General features: G+C 41.7%; 2 protein-coding genes across 5 annotated transcripts in view; one reads left to right on the top strand and one right to left on the bottom strand.

Annotated features, from left to right (window-relative positions):
- The first annotated feature begins 82 nt into the window (after positions 1 to 82).
- MALSU1 (mitochondrial assembly of ribosomal large subunit 1) lies at positions 83 to 8367 on the top strand. 2 transcript variants are annotated; one of them, XR_008464742.1, is made up of 5 exons: positions 83 to 290; positions 2207 to 2385; positions 5444 to 5525; positions 6740 to 7041; positions 7884 to 8367. XR_008464742.1 is itself a non-coding variant. In XM_054190483.1 (4 exons), exons 1-4 carry the CDS (start codon positions 95 to 97, stop codon positions 6916 to 6918), a joined length of 636 nt encoding a protein of 211 aa, XP_054046458.1. In that variant the 5' UTR covers positions 83 to 94; the 3' UTR covers positions 6919 to 8367. The 2 variants fall into 2 exon arrangements, 1 of the variants encoding a protein (XP_054046458.1); XM_054190483.1 differs by having other exon boundaries at positions 6740 to 8367.
- Positions 8368 to 10586: 2219 nt separating this feature from the next.
- IGF2BP3 (insulin like growth factor 2 mRNA binding protein 3) overlaps positions 10587 to 19158 on the bottom strand; it is a 116598-nt gene continuing 108026 nt past the window's right edge. For all 3 annotated transcript variants that reach the window (XM_054190480.1, XM_054190481.1, XM_054190479.1), the window contains 3 exons: positions 15646 to 15777; positions 14197 to 14310; positions 10587 to 13256 (listed from right to left, as the gene is read on the bottom strand). In XM_054190480.1, the coding sequence (XP_054046455.1) occupies positions 13155 to 13256; positions 14197 to 14310; positions 15646 to 15777 (348 nt within the window). In that variant the 3' untranslated portion in view covers positions 10587 to 13154. The remainder of the gene's footprint in view (positions 13257 to 14196; positions 14311 to 15645; positions 15778 to 19158) is intronic.

The raw sequence follows: 19158 nt of genomic DNA, 5'->3' as shown, positions 1-19158 counted from the left end.
CCAATGAGGTGAGAGGAGCGGCTCCGCCGCTGGCCAATGGCCGGGCGGCATGCCGGGGAGGGGCGGACCGCGGTGCCGGAGCGGGGCGGCGGGCATGTGGCGGGTGGTGTCGGCGGGGCGCCGGCTGTTGCCGCCTCTCTGCGCCGCGGCGGGGGGCGCCCGCCGGCCGGAGCCGCCCTCCCGTCTGGCCGGGGCTCCCCGCGGGGGCTGCGCGGCGGTGCGAGGCGCAGGAGGCGGCGGAGCCGGGGCGCTGGGGGCGGTGACGGTGGCGGAGCAGCGCCAGGCGGCAGGTAGGGCCCAGCGAAGGGTGACCTGGCCGGGGGGCCGAGCTGCCGGGGTGAACCAGCGAGTCCTCTCGGTCGTGGGCCTTCTGACTTCCCGCTTGGTATTTCGGTCTGGTTCTCTCATGGTTGTTAAGCTTAATCGAGGTGTTCTCGGAAGGCTCGCAGCGGGTGAGGGAGCCCGTGTGTCGAGCAGGCCTTCCCCCGGGCAGGCCCTCCCCTGCTAGTAAGGCGCTGCTCAGGCTCCCTCAGAACTGGTAACTCTGCGGGTGCAAAACGCTGGTTAACGTGGTGTCACGGGCTCCGTTGCCAGGTAAGGCGCTGGCCTGGCAGGCTCAAGTGTGGTCGTGAGGTGGCAGGTCAAGGTGGCCGCCGACCCGAAGGCCCTCCGCTCTGCCCAGTGCTCTTCTGGCTCTGTGAAATGTAACGCCTCGGGAAGAACCTAACTGTTTGGGATTCATGGAATCTCATTCTGCAGCTGCGGGAGGATCCTGGAGCTGCCTAGCGCCATGGAATCGCCCTCACTTTGTCTGGGACCACAGGCCTCAGGGTCATGGCATTTGTACCGAGCCAGCATCACCTCCTAAATCCCGCTGTAAAGCAGGGAGGCTGTGGCTAGCGTAGGCTGAGCCTGTGTGAAGATACATACAGGAACTTTTTTGAGGATACTGGTGCTGAGTATATCTCTGATGTACGCCCACAAAGAAATTTCCCTGTATAGATAACAGTTTTAGTGGCACGATGGCTGGTTACGAGTATACGCAGAGCTGGTTTGTCGTTGTAGCTGTTCTGCAAGTCTTCTCTAGCCTGGATCTGAGCATGACGTTCAGTGTGGCAGAGTGTGCCTGGGGTTGTTTAGACCATTCATTCTCTAACTAGGCACTAGAGACTTCGCATGTGGCCACCAGGCAAATATTTAACTTTTGTAACCACTGCATCTGGAGGAGCTGTGGCCACTGCTAATTTTCTGCATGTGTGACCACAGCAAAAGTTGAAAGAGTGCATGAGTCCCTAAGCTCAAAGGCTTTCATTTACAGAGATCTGATCCAATTTCATATCCCCATTCATGCATATAATTATATGTAGCTATTGTTCTTTTGTTTGGCTTTTTCTTTATATTAGTAAATATAAAGCTCAGCTTTGTGCTGATGCTCGGTCTGCCCTAACGTAACTTTATAGCGGCAGGCACGCATTGCTGACAGATTCAAATTATGCCTTAAGTATGCACACAAGTTGCATCTAGCTAATTAGGGCAAATTAGAAATAAACTGATTTCATGGTGTGAACAGGAGGTAGTTGCACTAATTTTCCAGTTTCTAAGCTGACTTGCTTAAACAGCTGAAGGACTAAAGCTTTGTCTACAGTATCGTAGTCCTCTGGCAGAACAGGGTAGGGAAAAAGACAAAAAGTGGCTTTACTCAGTATGGAGTTTAAAAGTACCTTCACACTGCATCACATCAGCTTCACTTCCAATGTATTGATTTCATCTACTTAAGACTTTCAAGTAATTTCATCACTATGTATTATTACAAGCCTGTTGAAAAGCATTGTTCTGAAATGTTTTTAATTTTGTCTGTTGAAGTACTTAAGTTTCATTCATCTTAATTGACAAGTATCTGATGACAGTACTGTTAACAACAAGAAATAAGTTACCTAAAAGAAACTTTGATGTCTGCTAACTGCTATATCTAGTGATAGAGCGTTATTTACCAGAAGAGTGCTTCATTCTCAACTTTGATGGTTTTAAAAATTATTTTTAAAAATCTGCAGTTCATGTTGCATTATCAATATCAAACCAAACTCCACAGTGAGTGGCTAGCTTAGGCTATTATTCAGTCCATTGCTATTTTATGTTTTCTTAAGGGGTTGATTTTTGCAATTAAAAAGATAAATTGCCACTGTATAATTTTTTTTTTCTGTTCCAGAGACTGTTCTTCCAAAGTTCAACATTGATTTTGTTGTGGCTCTGCTGAGGCAGGAAAATGCTAAAGATATCTGTGTCATCCAGCTCCCTCCAGAAATTAAATACTGTAATTATTTTATAATTGTGAGTGGATCTTCAACACGACATCTCCATGCAATGGCACATTACATGCTGAAAATGGTAAGCCAGTTCCTGCTGCACTCTCTGAATTTTGGGGAATGGTTTTAAATGTTGTGAAAGGAGTTTCCCCAGGATTGCACGTATAGGAGTGTACGAGGCAAAATGAAACTAATTATCCTTATGTCATTTAGTTGTGAATGCATCTAGCAACTAACCGTGCTTTTTTGCTTTAGTGGTACTACTCAAAATGTAGAGAATATATTTTAAAAACAGATCTCTGCATTTAGAACAGTGATGACATTAACACAATTCAGTGACTAGAACAAGAGTGATGTGAAAAGTGGATGCAAGTCACGATCACCATTTGTATTCCATCCAGCAAGCTTCATGGCTATTCCCACTCATTCAAAATAGCTTAATCTGACTATTCTCAAACCCTAACCCCTAAAATTTCCAGGGTCTCGGGTATATTTTAAGCCTGGCAAAAAGATGGCATGTTATGAGGCACAGAATCCCTGATCCCTTCATGGGCTTACTAAAGCAGACTGCTAGTTAATAGACACCATCCTGTGCATGCACGGGAGAGAAGGAGAAGCAGCAGCAGCCATCCTTGCATGGAAATTTTGCGCTGTTTGGCTTTGGCGGAATGTGAGCTTTTCACTACAAAAATGGAGGTCAGAATAAAAATACCAGTAGAGCTTAGGGATAAGGATCAGACTCAGGGGAGGGTGAAATTCTCTGTCCAGAAAAGAGACAGCAGACTGTTGGAAAACACAGTGTGAGGAATATGACTAGCCTTCATCTCAGTCAGCTGTCTGTACTCAACTTATAGTTTGCCTTCTCTTCACACACTTTCTTTCCCTTCCTGACCCCATTTTTCCTTTGGCTCTTGGTTTTACTTTCTTCCTTCCAGTCCTCTTGGTTTCAGCTGTGAGACTTGAGGGGGAGTTGGTATTGCTTTTTAGTGCCTTTCTGAGCAGGTGAGGGGAGTTTCTTGTCTTCTCTGCAGGAACTGATGCATCTTTGCAAACTAAAATTTTGCCTCAAGCTAGAAGTTGTATTAGTGTGATTTGGGTGTACTGAATTGAAGTGCTTAATATGTACTACATTATTTGCAGAACTTGTTAGTCTTAAATCAACAACTCTCCATCTCCCCCAAACCAGGAGAGATCAGTGAATACCACCCGCAAAAAAACACGCCTGTGCTACAACTGGCTGCTCCCTCTGGTGGCTGCAAGAGCAGCTCTTCTGCAAGGGCAGAGCGTCTGGGGAGAAGTGGTGTCCTCCTGGGCATCCTGAGGAAGCCTGGCCAAGTACTCAGAGTGGCTGAGCTTGCCTGGCATTGAAAGTTTTCTAGGCAATAAGTAAACTGAAGCTTAAGATGTCAAGCAGAGCAGGTGCTTGGGAGCGGTCCTAGGCAGCTGACTGGCTTTACCGTTACCATACCTAAAACGTTACGGTAATGCATGATTTACACTAAAATGCAGAGGTGTCCATGTGTAGCATGAGGTCTTCCTGCTTTTCTTCCAGGAGCTTGCAAATGTTAAAGTCTCAACTGCTGCTTACCCCTTCCCATCTGGTTTCTTGTTAGAGGAGGAAACGAACACTTGGCTTCATTATAATCTGTTCACCATTACACAGCCTTTAAAGGCGAGGCTGAAGGAAACCTGTAGTGGAAATCTGCCTTTCTACCTCTATTAGATAGCTGATGGCAGTGCACATGGGCTCTTTAGCATTTTAAGCAGACTTTCAGAGAGTCTTTGACAATTACCTGCTTTTGAGGATATCTCACAAGCTATTTTAAAGAAAGGAAGGTAGAACTAGTTCTGAATTACATTTTTGAAAGTTCTCCATTCTGTTTTGCAGACTGGGGCCGTTGTCCATCAGCTAGCACTGTGTGGGAAGGACCAGGAACAGTTGCATTTTGTGATAATTGCATTCACAATGGGGGAAAAAAGTGGGACTTACTTGCTAGCCAGGCATGCTGTTAGAACCTGTTATTTTGGTTTTTGTCTTTTCATGGCAGAAAGAACTGTTAGAGCCATGCAGTCTCACTCTCTGTTTCCTTGTGGCCTTGTGCTGAAATAAATGTTGTTTGGCTTGTTTTTTAATTTCAGCTTGAAAAAGGTTTCCATATTATCTTGATTAACTGATCAATAAATAGAAATACTAGAAATAGAATACTAGAAATAAAGTAGAAATTTGAATAAAGGAGCTCTGTGAAGATGCAGTTGGCTTCACTCCATTATTTTTTTCCCTATTGCCGCTTCTTGTAAAGAACCAAGTAGGTTATGGACAGTTCCAGTAGTGACAGTACTTAAGCCTCTACTTGTCAAACTTCTTCAGCTCTGGTGGGTTCCATGTTCTTTACATACTAGATGGGGAGAGCTGAGCCTCTCAAGCTGGCATCTGTGAAAGCCACCATGTTGCATAGGGAACCAATTACCTTGCCCTAGCTGAGTGTTGCATTTGTGCTTTGAGCTGCCCCCTCTTCTCTCTCAGAGTGGTTCATAGCTTGGAAACCTGTGTGCCGGTCTTGCTTTCCCTGCATCTTGCAATGAGTGTTGAGAGCGTGGACTCAACAGACAGGAGGCTTGTTTAAATGCTTTCCTCACAGCATGGGTTGAAACTTGTTTTCTTCCCCCGCCACTTCCATCTGAGAAGAGGATAAGCTTGGCATCTCCATTTCTGCATCCTTACCTAGCCAATCGAAAACAACAATGAAAAGTATCTGAAAAGAAATAAATCTTAGCAGTAATGGCAGCTACAGGGAACCGGTAACTGAAAGACTACTTTAATGCAAAGCCATTGTATTCATTATTCATCTTGAGAAAAAATGGACACCTATAAAATTCATGGATAACTTTATGGGAATTCTGAGCATTAGGATTCCACCTTTGATCCTAAATCCCATTGAGAAATCTGTACTGATTTTCCAGTGCTGCAAGTGTATATTATTCTTTTTTTTTAGGCAGACCCCAGAACCGGTGTGAAGTAATCTAACCCATTTAAGATTTAAACCAACTCTAGACAGCTCATCGAAGTCCAGCTTATCTGTTAATTTGAGTGCTTTTAAGTAAATGCAAAGTATTTAATTTTCTGCCTTTGCTTCTTTCAGTACAAGTATTACAAAGAAGAAAATGATCCTCATACTCAGATTGAAGGGAAAGAAACAGATGACTGGCTGTGCATTGATTTTGGTAAATATTTGTGAATCTGACGAGTGTGACGTTCTGCATGAGCTCTTTGTTGAAGGAAGCATCTCACCGTGAATCCTGGTTGCTGTGGAGAGTTCATAATACTCTGCTGTTTTGGAATTCCGGTTGTTGTTGCTTGAACTCATTGAGATATTAAAAAAATTTCACTAAAGATTGTTGGCACTGAGAAGAAAGCAGTAACTACTCTTCAGTGGCCAAAACAGGTCTTAATAAATTGAAGATAACAGTAGTGGAAAGAGAAAAGCTACTTCAGTCAATTTTCTCAGGTTTCTGTAATCCCTGTTTGGGTGAGCGGGGGCTCTTTGTATGCTGCCCTAGTAGTGAACCACTGAACAGATTTTTCCACTGTCCAGGTCATACCATGACACGGGGTAAAACCTTAGTCCTAAGAAATTGAGTTGAATTCTTTATTCTTCAAGTGTGAAACTCTCTGCACAAACATGAAAGACTTTGCATTCAGAAAGCATTTCTCCTTCGCTGCTAGCTCTAGAATCTCACCCTCTAACTCTGTGTTTTGGCTTAAAAGAGAGCATGGGTGGGTGAGGAGCGCTGCAGCCAGTAATGTTAAGCCTTGGTTACTTTACTGTCAATGATTTTGATAGTTATAACTGAAAACCAATTGACATTTAAAGGCATAACTAGAAAAAATGTGCATTATAAGTACACTGGAATTAACGTTCTCTACTATTGTTTGCACAGAATTAATGAAAACCTGTAAGAAAAACCCTACTACATCAAAGTTTGAACCTGTTTCATTATAAAAAGCAGCTGAGCAGCATAGCTAAGGAAAATTACTTGGCTATAGCTGAATATTGTTGGTAATATAGGAAAGCTGAAAGTCCCTCTGTAACCTTACAAAGGAGACTCTTTCAACTGAAATTTCTTTTGATTTACTTCCTTCTGCCCCCTAGAAGTCATAACTTCTTTGGTCTGGAGTCTTGTGATAGTGTTTTAATTTAAACCAGAGTATTGTTCCTCTCCTTCTTCTGGCTGTAATCTTGGAGTCTTTTGAAGGCCCGACCAATTCCTAACACTGTTCAAGAACTGGAATCTGCAACTTAGGAAGAGACCTGCATCAGCTGACCTGTTATATCTAGCCAGAATGGAGGTGGAAGACTTGAACTCTTTGTGCAGCTGAAAGTGTGGTAGTGCTTTACAGTTCACGTTGATTAATTGTGAATTTCTGTTCTGTGCAGGTAGCATAGTGACACATTTCATGCTGCCAGAGACACGAGAGGCTTATGAATTGGAGAAGCTGTGGACTCTTGGTTCCTACGATGACCAGCTAGCACAGATGATTCCACAGTCGCTGCCAGAAGACTTTATATTTGGACTGACTCCTAACAGCAGTGATCATCTTGAGACAAGAACTTAATGCAGCTGCTGAGTGGCAAGAGAAGGGAGTCTGCCTGGAGATCTGAGACACACAGTTTTGATTGCTGATGTAACACACTACAGTTGATCAGTACAAAACAATGTATTTATTGGATATGCCTAGGTAAAGCTCTGAACAAGCTACAAAAATTATCAGAATCATTAAGGTTGGAAAAGACCCTTAAGCTCCAGTCCAACCATAAAATGTCAAAGAAGGAATCCTGTCGTAAGGGAGCTTCCTAGGGGAGTCATGGTTTCAAGGGAGTTTGCAGTGAGAAGAGAGGGGCAAAGACAGCTACTTACCCTGAAACTCATGCTCAGTCTAGTACCTTTGAAAGACCTGCTTGTAGTGGTAGTGCAAAAAAAGACCGGAGTGCTGCAATGAAAAAACTGTACGTGAAATAGTACAGTTTTGATGAGGCTTCTTATATTAAGCCATTTGCTTCTGGTCCCGATTGAAGCAAGTCATGCTCTGAGTTGAAGGAGGAGAGAAAACTGACTGGTGTTGCTGAGCGCATAAAAGCCAAGAGCAGCGGTGACAAATAAATGTGTCTTGAGTTAACAGAACAGTAAGTCAGTTTTTCAGTCAAGGCCAATCTGTTTTTAATAATAATAAAAAAAAAAAACCTGAAGAGCTTCAATTCCTTGTCTTCATGTTAAAATATTCAGCTTATTCTAAGTCTGCAGTTGGCCCCTCTCCTAGTTTTCCTCTCCCTAGTTTCTGGAAAAGGACACTGAGGCAACATGCTATGGCAGTGGAAACCTTCAGCGCCTTTGAAGTGGGCAAAAGTGGTTCTCAAGGAAGCCCTCAGTCACTGAGCGTTACTTGCTGCTATTGGACTGGTCAGCACTGTGAGAAGTCGCCACGCAGGGTGTTCTGCTGCACGGTCTAATAACCAGTTAGAAGAGCTTCAAGATGGTACGAAAACATGGCTGTGTAAAACAAGATGCTTTTCTCTCCTACAGGACAGGACTTTCATCACTAGATTAGGATCTCTTCCTTCTGGAGAAGCTTGCTCTGCCATGCATCGGGATCCTGAGGATAGTCACCTTTTCCCCTGTAGCCCCACAAACTACTTCAAGCCCTTGCTGCATCTCTTCCCTGCACAGCAGCTGCTGCTTGTAATGCTCAAAGAAAGTGACCTTGGTTTTTCTGCCTGTGGTTGTTGTGTTTAGGGAGAAGGGGGGTGTGTGTGTTTGTTTGTTTGTTTAAAAGAATAAATCAAACCAAAACAAATGAAAAAAAACCTCCCTCATTTCAGCCCGGTCATGGTTTCCTGCTGTGTGTAGCCTCTGTTCTTTCAGGAATAACTGTCCCCGAGTTCACCTGCTCTTTGATACCAGGCAGCATAGTTCTGCAAATTAAGTAAGGGGAGTTAATTAAATGTGGTTAAACTATGCAGATAAAGCATCTTTGCCCAAAAAATAAAGGTATTGGTGGTAAATCTGACTGCAAAGAATGATTTTTCAAAATACTTGGCAATAAGTAATCCACATGGGGGAAAGATAACCTTGGCTGGCTTACAGAGTGGTGGGTTCTAAATCAGGCATTTCCTCCTAGGAGGGATCCGTAGGAGGAACTTTGGATCATTCCCTGAAACCATTTGCCTTTTGCTGCTGCAGATAAGTAATACCAGATGAATAGAGGCAGGTTCAGCAAACGTTACGCCATTATATAAACCTACATGTAGTCACCAGAACTGCACACGGTAGCCTGTCTCAAAGAGCGCAGTAACAAAAGGAGTGCCCAGAAAAGAATGGTAAGAGATAGGCAACAGCTTACACATGAGCAGATGAGGACTCTTATAGCTGGAAAGGGGTATAGTCTGTAAGACAAGACCCAAAAAAATAAATGAACTGAGGAGACAAAACTCAGTAAAATAAATGAAAAAGTGTAACAGAATTTACTGCCAAAGCACGTTGGGAAAAGGGGTTATGTGGAACACCCACTGGTTGCTATGAAATAATCGAAACTGCCAGCTCAGATCTTCCTCACCCCCCACTGAAGAGCAGGAGCCGTAACCTGTGCCCAGCCCCTGCCGGGTGACCTGCTCGCCTCCATGAGCCTCTGGCCTGCCCCTCGTAAAAGCTGGGACATAGGAATTAACAGACAGTCAGAATGATCAGTGCTCTGCAACATTAAACCCCTTTTAGAAGGTAAACATTTGGGAATGGTTTCAATTCTACCGATCAGGTGATTTCTGTGCAAAATAAAGATACTGAGCAGCTTGTCCAATGAGTCCATAGATTCACCCTGTACAGAGGTATGTGCAGGTTTGGCTCTGCGCAGCATCCCTTGATGATGGGATGAACAGGAGAAACGCTTGTCAAGGTGAAACTTTTGTCATCATTTCACCAGTTTCCTGCACTACGTTTGAGTAACTTCATTATGAAGGGGTGTTTGCATCCATCAGTTGAGCTGACATCTGTGTTACACCCAGCTTGAGTGCTTACTCCACACTTTTTCCTGTTTAAAACTCCTGTGCCCTAGTACCACGTGGAGACCACGGTGTCCTGCACAGCATACATGCTGCATTTAATGGAAACTAATACAAAGAGCGCATGCCTTTGAAATTGCAGTTTAGGAATAAAAGCTGTGGAAGGTTAGAAGCAAAGAAAAGCATCATGATTAAGCAAATGCTTAAAACAGTCAGGGGTTTAGCTCTCACAAACGCACCAGCGATACAGAGGAAGCTTAACTTTTTATGTTGCTCCAATGGCAGGGTTGCTGGTTCTGAGAAGGTGGCTCAATGTGGGCATGGAAAAATGAGCTTAAGAATTCCCTGTGAAATGCAATACCCTACACAGTGTCTTCTACAGACCTCCTTTCTTCAGCTCCCTCTTTCTGCTGGCTGGTCTCAGCAAAGGAGCTGTGAAGACAAGTGGGAGGGTGAAAGAGTATGGAAAACAAGTCTGGTTTTCCACTCCTCTTTAAAAGATACAGAATTATTCCTGACACTCCTTCATTCCCCAGCCCCTCCCCTCTCACTCAAAGCGTTCACAGTTAAACATCTAGTCTCATTTCTATTCCAAATACTGTTAAGAAGGATCTAAACAGAGAGGCAATACCACCTCCCTGGCAAGCGGTGTGTGTTTGGGTGGTGGTAGGAGCAAGACACAGGTTGCCATCACGTTTGTTTGCTAGCGTGACTGGTTCTGCCTATCCAAGCTTTCAGGGCCACGTTCATTACACTGCTTCATCACGCTGGGAGCACTAAAATAGATATGGTAAAAAGCAGCCAAAAAAAAAAAATTAAATAAATTTAACCGCAATTCAGATCTCACTGCAAACCTGTTAAAGATTCTTTCGTGTTTGCCCTGGGTTAGGACGGTTGGGTACACATCTCTTCCACAGCAAATCAGCCTAAGTGATCTGCAGACCAAAACCATGAACTATAGGTTGTGCTACGGACTGTGCAGCGTTGTCACATGAGAGGGAGAAGATGGATGAATGAATTTTAAGCCACAGGAGTCACTGCTGGTATCGGGAGGCGCAAACATTGCAGCCTGGCTGCTGGCTGCCCTAGCAGCTGTGGGATACCTGCGGGTGGCTGCTCATCCTTATCCAGTTATTGTTACGGCCAGAAAAACCAACTTGATCAAAAGTACCGCAAATACTTGGAAGGGTCTATCCCTACGCCTCATTAATTTAAAAACACACCACACAACTTTATCTGATGATAGGAGTTAAACTCTTTATTCCATTCAGAGGCATCTGGCAAGTGGAGCTGCATTGGGGGGCACATTACAGATGAAAAATGATCCATACTTTGTGGATATTGAAATCATTTACAGTATTTACTTTCTAGCTATTCCCAAATACTCCAAATTACCAAGTCTCAATTGAAAAGAAAAACATGATTTACCATACTAAGTCTAGAAATTTAAGAGAGATGACAGTATTTAAATCAGCAGATGTAAATGCAGCGCCTATTTGTAAAGTAATTTTTTATGGAAAATAATGAAGTCAAATCCTTCTCAAATGTTAAGAAAGGAACGTCAGACTGACTTAAGCCTCAACAAAAATTAAAACGCTATGACTTTCCATACTTCAGTAATTTTAAATTCATTGTAAGAAAAAAAATTTATCCTAAAGGCTAGATGAAGGTCACTGTCAAAAAGGAAAAGAAACTCATTTTTCTTCGCTAAAACTACAACATAAGTTTGTGGTTTTTAAACCAATTAGTAAAGAAGAGATGCAGGAAAAACACTTCAGACCATTTTCAAAATTATCTAATCTGTACAACAATGATCTTTGGGAAAATTATCTAGTCTATGTAGTAATGCCTCTATTTCAACATGAACCTAAGAGGTAGATAACAAAATGATGAAACAAATGTTTTTGCTCGTTGTGCCCCTCAAATCAGTGCAGCATGGTGATTCTGATCATCTCATGCACAAAAAACATCACAAAAAAAAGGTTCAGAGGTAATAGCATGGCTCTGTCGACCACACACATACGGGCGCGCACGCGCACACACACACACACAGCAGTCTTTATGCACCATGTGTTGCCACATTTTTTTCTTTTTTTTTTTTCTTAAACTGAGGTAGACTGAAGTTTATTGTAGAAACTTGAATGTGTCACTATTACCACAATCATCATTCAAATTACATTCGGAAATTAAAAAAATTTGGTAACTTTCCTGTTATCCCTGCCTTTTGACATTTTTTTTTTTGTCTTCTCTAATGGTTGGTTGCAGAACGTGCATAAATCCTGCTGCATCTATTATAAGCCAGGCTAGAGAGGTTGTTGGTTTTTTGTGTTTTTTTTTTAATCTTGTAATAGTTTTTAAAACCTTCAAAGTGGCTTAGTGTGGCCCATAACAGCGGCTGGATATGTAAACTTAGCCTTTCATTATCTTTCAACGTGATCAAACACTGTTTGACCTTCCCCCATCGTGGTAACTGAAAGCAGTATGATGTGATCTGCAGCCAGCGGAGACCCTCACGGCCTCCAACACGCTCTAGCAGATCGAGTGTTCTATCAAACTGAAGATGAAGCTTGCTCTTTGAACAAAATGGCAAAGTCCAAATGGGCTGCAAATGGTTAAATGTAGCATCATTAGGTAGTGATGGTCAAAGGCACAAAGGGTTCATGCATTCAATCAAGTAGCACAAAAAAAAAATTCAGCCTCTTGCAGCCTTCTAAATTTTTTTTTTCCCCCAACCCCAGCCTCTTGCCATCACTTCCTTGTCCTGTTCCCAAAAAAGTACCGTCACAAACTTTTTCATCCCATCTTAAAAGAAAACTAAACGGCATTGCTGCTATCAGAATGTTGGCATCATTCACTATCTTTTGAACATTCACTGAATTTCTTTTTTTTTTTTTTTAAACAAATGATGGTGTTGAAGCCCCCAGAAAACCTGAGGCTGTGTTTTTTTTACCCACCTTACTCCCATCAGCCAGCAGCTAGAAGTGCTCTACTATATTTTTTCCCCGATAAGTCTGTAGTACTCCTGGCTGGTGGCTGATCAAATTTTAATTTTTTTTAAAAAAATAAAATGCTCAAGAACTATTAGCTTTATAAAGTATACAAAATACCAAAAAAAAAAAAAGCAAAAAAGGAACAATTTCTCATTGAGGTACTAAATGCCTGAGGTAGTTTAGTAAAATGCATATTTATCTTTTTATGCCCTGGCCAACACCATTCAACACTTCCCTTAGGTTATTCATGGCAGTGTTATGTAAAAATGCAACCAAATTCTTTTTAAAAAATGCCACTTGTTTCAACATTGGGACTAACACTTAAACTCTTGTCGATACCCTTGCTCTAACCCTTGCCCACCCACAATCCCACCCTCCAAATGTGTTTCTTCTTTTACAACTGGACCTATAAGAGCAATGCCTTTTCTTTTTTTTTTTTTCATTTTTCTTTTCTTTTTTTTTTTTTTTAAACCAGTGAACTCAGAAGAGAAAGCTTCATTAAACCAAGTTCTAAAATTGTTGGGGAATAATAAGAACAATAAAAAAGACTAACGAGTTTATGTTAAATTGTGAGAATAGAACAAAAGGGAAGTGAAGGGGTCCTTATTTTAAAGCTGGGTTTCAAAAGTTTGAGAGAGCCTAAAGAATACATTCTCAGAGACAGCGTTCAACGGTTGCCTGGTCCTCAAACAGGTGATTGGCTTGGTGGATCTTCTGCATATAACTTCAACAGGTGCTCACCACCCGTCTCCGTCGCACAGTCTGTCTTTGGTCTGGCATCTGTCTCTGATGGGCCATTTTCTAAACCTTTATTTTCGTCTTGGCTGAGGCTGTCCGCTTTGCAATGTTTTTTGCTGTTGCTGCTGCCTTCTTACCTGAGCCAGTATTTCCTGAATTTTTCTCTGAGCAAGCTGAAGGACATAAAGAAGAAACAACCCATCATGATGCCATGCCGCAGTGACTGCTGTTTACAACAGACTACAGATGCTACTGGGATTAAGAAAATCTGGAATAACTAAGCTCCTAGTACTGACAAGATTGCTCATTAGTTAAATACACTTGGGTTAGTCATGGTGTACAACTTAATTTTGAATTATTTTTTTTTCTTTTTCCACCTACCACAACTACCTGCGTAGTCAGTTTTCACATCTGTAATATAGAAAGCATGAACGTAGGAAGATGACTACCAATATTAAGATTATTGGAGCTACAGGCTACTTCCATTTTACTCCTCTGGAGAGACTAATATTTTATAAGAACCACACTTTAACAGAGAGTGGACAGTTATTTTTTTTATACACCAGGGAATCCAGAAGGTCAGACTTAGAGGATTTACCAGCCCTCCCATCTCCTTTCTGAGCTACAAGTCACCTGCAGCAAGGCATCAAAAGGGATTGAACCGAACTAAGAGTTAAGTGAGGGAAGGAATCTTGTGATCATTTTCTTTATGACATTAAATCAACAGTTTGGGCGATGTGGACAAAGTGCCTCTACACGTGCAGCTCTTGCCAGGTACTATGAGATGGCTTGTATCTCCCTTCCATCTGAATTTCAGTCTGATCACAACTTGGGTTTTCTTTTGCTTTGGAAGTTTCAGCAGTGCCAGAGCCTACATATGTTGGTAGGAGAATTTAAGAAGATTGTTTTACATATTTCAAAGTGCAATATTGTTATAAATCTCTCTCACAGGCATGAGGAAGTTTATCACAGCATAACAATTAGAGGAGCCTGGCACGCAAAGCTTTCTGTATCCTGAGTAAAAGTCTTCCATCCCTTGGATCTGCATGTGGGTATAAAAGACAGACCATGGAAAAATCAAGGTAATACAGCAATTCATTCCGCTCCTCCTACCTGGCATGCATAGAAGTGACCAGTTATTTTCACAACCACCTGATCATTTTCATCAGGTGTCTGGTCACGAGGGACTACAACTTCTGCACTTGTCAAGTTTTGAAGCTCATTTACCTATAAATAGATAGTAGAAATCAGAAAATCTTAAACAAACAAATATCCCACAACCACCAAGACTCAAAGATACTGCTGACCACAGGAAACTTATCCTTTAAGTTGTGTTTAAAAAAAGAAACCCGCTAACAGAAAGCATCTTTGTGCAGCAGCGTGCACTTTGCAAGATGAGCCTCTTGTGTCTCTAACATAAATTAGCACCACATTCTCTAGGTTTGCAGAAGTGTTTTAAAGACTAAATACAACACACAGAAGGTGTTAAATACGTGACTTAAAAAAGCAAATAGATGCCACAGTGTTTACAGTTGAGTTTACAAGTTTAAGGTCAGAAAACTCATACAATGTATAATAAAGAGAAGAAAAAAACGTCAAAGTATTTATAGATTTTTTTCCTTGGAAAACCTCCACAAGATGGAGAACTCTAAACAGAGCAGTGAGGAGTGTCCAAATTATTTTCGATAGCCTATCAGTTTCCATAGTGTTAAGTAGAGGTAAAGTTAGAGTCTTTTTCCTGTTTACATTCATTTTATTTTAGAAATGCGTAGCATTAGTGAATCAAAAATGTTTGTCCTTAAATGTCTTACCACTGTAACTAATGAAATAGGCCACGTTGCCTCCTTACAACTTCAAGACCCTGTTGCACTCAAGGATGGAGACCCATTTCTTTGCAAACATCATCTAGCTCCTGACTTACAACCATATGAAAATACTACAGTACCAGCACCTTTTCAGGATGGAAAAATCCCAGCGGTGTTATTTTATGCAACAAACTGAGCCTAAAAAATGCCACCAATTAAATTGAAGCAAAAAAAAATTTTGTTTTTTGTAATATTGAGGTCTAAACATGTCTTAATTTCCTACAACTTATTTAGAAATTACGCTTTCATTCAGTTTTGGCCAGAGATGCCACCTTTGTACACACTGGATTTAATTTTAATTAAATGAGATTAGTGAAATCTTTTTGCAAAATCTGGCACAAGCTAAGGTTTGCAGAAGCAGGTCTTCAGTGGGATCGTATTCATTCTAAACGGAAGAACTACATTTCTGTTAACAAAAGCCCTGAAGATCTGACTGGGACTATCGGATTTTTTGTCATACTATTTTTTTATTTTTTTTTTTTTAGATGAAATAAATCATTCTATGAGATCAGCTTCTCAACTCCACACTAGAAGAAAGGAGAGCTTAAGAAGAACAGCTAAGAAAATAGAACCTGCTTTAACATAACTTAAAATGATTAGCTATTAGTTAGCTAAATGTTTAAGCCTTTTACATATATACACACTGAAATAAGAAACATAACTGAACAATATTGAGAGTTTTATTTCAGCTACTTACTGTTTTGCCTCCTTTACCAATAACTCTACCAGCAGCATAGGATGGCACTTTTATATGAGCCTCAAGTTTCACTTCTTCTTTAGGTCCAAAGAAATTTTCTTCCTTAAGTTTTCCATAGATTCTCCCTTGAGCCTGCAAAAAATGGTTTCAGTTAAGAGAATGCGCTTACTGAAATCTAGTTAAATTTAAGAAATTCCACAGAAAGGTGAATTCTCACTACACAACCCTGAAAAAGTATTTTCCCTAATATATATAATAACTATTTTTCTGAAAGTCTTTGTACCAAACTAGGAAGCACCACTGTCCAACTTTAAAGATTGCATGTCAAACTAGGGAATCACGGAGTGATTTAACAGAGATCATTATTATTCTGCTTTTTAGTAGAAAAATTGCTTTCAAAAGAAACTATTGCATCTCTGTGGAGGTAAAGAACGGTGGAAAGAAGACCTGTCTGGCTGAAGCATTTTTTTTATTACACCCAGAAGCACAGAATGCAATTAATTAGCTCAGAAACCCATTCTTTTAAGGTTACTAAATGGGGGGGAAAAAAAGCGCCAACCCCCCCCCAACAAGTCATGGGATAAAGACTCCAATTAGAGTTACTTTTACAATCCATTACAAGATATTGTTTAAAAATAAATAAATCTGAGCTTGCTCAATTTTCTAAAAGGATACAAAAAAAAATAATCAAACTGCCTAGATGTAAACAGCACCATGGGAACAGTATTACTCCAACCAGCACACAGTTCCCTTTTCTGTGGAACACACAAGTGCCAGGTAGCGAGAAGAATGTCTTCTGAGACGAAGCTCATGAATCTTACTGATTTTTAAACGTATTTATTTCCTTACTCCCTGCCATTCATCAGTGAATTCTTCTACTCTGCATCTCCTAGAACCATCAAAAGAACATTTCTGTTGAGATACTGAAGAGAGGTGCTCTCTAAAGACCATAAAATAGGACCACAAAGCCTTTCCAGTTCAGATTCTCTATCACCTTCTTTAAATCACGTACACCAGTGTACAGTGTCACTCTGTCCACACTAAATCCAACCACCTTACAGGCCACCACTGCAATGGAATATGAAAAGTCCAAAAAGATTGCCTGACGTGATAATTATTTTAAGTAGTGGCAGCTTATTTTATCTTATTTCTAGCTCTTGCCTTAAAAGTCTACTCAAGTTCATGCTACTCTAAAATGGGTAAGATGAAAGGCATTTTGTGACCTTGGAGCTGAAAGCATTTTGGGTAAGCCAGACTCCACCTGAAGAGTATGAAAAAATCTGTAGCGTTTGGCTTTGACCTAGGCAGGATATGGCAGGTCATGGGACCCTGACACAGAGGGCAAAATCTATCATCTTTCCAGTGAGTCAAAAGACTACACAAAAGAAGCCATGCAAACACTCAGTACGACTATCATGTTCTGGCACCACCAACAGCCCTAGAATCAGACATTCCTGCTCCAGGAAGACACTTTAAATAGGTTTGCCAAGAGCAGATAAAATACTACTCTCAGCCATCATCTTGAGATTTTGAAATTATTTCCAAATTCATTAGACAGAAGCCAGCATAGCCGTTTATTTCAATAGCAATGCTTTTCGTGTGCATAACACCTTGACAACCTGCACAGGCTGCAAGGCTCAGCGGGAGAGGTACTATAGGAAAAAAAGAATTTATTACTGCTGAATTGTAGAACAAGACAGGATATTGACTTTTAAAAAGATAGTAGATGTATTTCCAACATCCCAAATCTTTCAGCTCTCTGAAGTCTTTAAAATAGTGGCTGAAATATGTTGTTTACACTAGATTCCACTTTGCTTGCACATGTCCCAGATCGAAGGCAACGCGATCATCTCTGAATATTGGTGTCACAGGTATGCCTAAACTCTAGGGAGCACTGCAGCAGCAGCAGCTGTAAACAGTGGCATGTTCTCTTCCCGTTGCCTTGCTAATAAATAGCCCTGCATACCGCAACATCCTCAGGCTACTGCAGCTAAGGAAGAAAGGGGTGCAGCCACTGCAGCTACCACGGACATGAATCACAGACAGCAGAACACAATGTAGTAGGGAAAGGATGCCAAACTCACAGGCTCTGGGATGACGCCGCCTCTCCGAGAGCTGGTTACTCATCTGAGCAGCAGCTATTCCCCTCTTCAAGTTGTTGTGCACCCAGATTACATTCTTGGTGCCTAACAAGCAAAAGCCTATGCTCAAATATAGAGAAGTCCTTTCTTAAACAGAGCTTAGGGACAGCATTACTGAAGTTTGGCCCCGACCACAAGGCACGCTTCAGGTTAACAGTGGTGATACAAGAAAGGACTGAGGACATTGCTCAAAAAGTAGTAAAAGCCTACAAGGACTGGAGCTGAAGGAAGGTCCAAGGGACAACCCCTCTCCTTCACAAGACCAGCACCCTCAGGAGCATTGGCTGTGCTAGTACCTTGATCCCTCTTTGCAAGCAGAAGCCCAAGTGTAGAGAAGTAACGGATTGATTTGGTTTTAACCAATGTAGGGGGTGCAGAAAAGGGAGACTTTCCTCCTTGCATGATCCAGGTTGGGGAGAAGCGCTGGCAAAAGAACTCTGTGGGACTTCAGGTCTATCTAAGGGAGGTAGCCTGGGGACGAGCCTTTGCCTACATGAGAAGTCAGGGTAAGGGACACCCAAATCTACTTCAATCTGCTACTGCTTGAGGGGAAGTTCACTGATACCTGATGGAAAGAAAAGGTAGCCAGAATCTGACCTTGTGCGGATCCCAGATTACAAGAGCACCCCATATGTGGAACATGCCATGTGGCCAAGTCCACATGCACACAGAAAACCTCAAGGAGGCAGAACTTCTAAATTATATTTTGCCTTCAATAGCTTCTCAAATGTATACGGCAACTGAGCAATAACCCCAAATGCATCCTAGTTTGCTATTACCACTGCAAAATACCTGCCCTGATACTTCTCCAAAACTCCTAAAGGCATTAATGAAACTGATTCTAGATATGCCTGAAGTTTGTGCACATCCTTCTTGCAAGATGCCCTGAAGCAAAAATACAAAGACAAAAATGAGAACAGGCAAGAGAACGATGCCAGGACATGAGCTCCCAAGTGACTTTCTACCTGCTCTGGGCCTCATGTGTGATGAAGCCAGGCTGCTGCACTGAGCTGTCTGCATCACTCCTAACGTGGTCAACTACTTTTGGGGTAACTAGATTTATCCCTTGGCACTTAAGGCAGAAGGCCACTCCAGAACTCAATTTGATCATAAATGGAATAATCAGGTTGAGTATCTCCTTGTAGTTGCAGTGGAAATACAATTAGAAATCTCGTGTTTATCTGTAGAGCCACCCAAAAAGCATTTTCTATTTAGCATGCAACAGTAACCTGGGAAGACTCAGTCTTTCATCCTGTCAGCTTTGTTTTTTCAATTAACACACTAAACCGTTGCATGTATTAAGACAGGCTAGAAAGACTGAACTATTGTGCTCATAGATAAAAGGGAAAACTAGGACTGTAATTCGGCCATA

The sequence above is a fragment of the Rissa tridactyla genome, chromosome 2 (genome assembly GCF_028500815.1).
Source record: "Rissa tridactyla isolate bRisTri1 chromosome 2, bRisTri1.patW.cur.20221130, whole genome shotgun sequence".
Classification (NCBI taxonomy): Eukaryota; Metazoa; Chordata; class Aves; order Charadriiformes; family Laridae; genus Rissa; species Rissa tridactyla.
The sequence above is the reverse complement of the archived record's forward strand: the minus strand, read 5'-3'. Positions and strand labels throughout refer to the sequence as shown.

Bases quoted from the DNA above. Each gene is read 5' to 3' on its own strand.
- MALSU1 (XM_054190483.1), top strand. From the start codon at position 95: ATGTGGCGGGTGGTGTCGGCGGGGCGCCGGCTGTTGCCGCCTCTCTGC. The intron at 2,386-5,443 runs GTAAGCCAGTTC...TGCTTCTTTCAG, and splicing joins CACATTACATGCTGAAAATG to TACAAGTATTACAAAGAAGA. The intron at 5,526-6,739 runs GTAAATATTTGT...TGTTCTGTGCAG, and splicing joins CTGGCTGTGCATTGATTTTG to GTAGCATAGTGACACATTTC.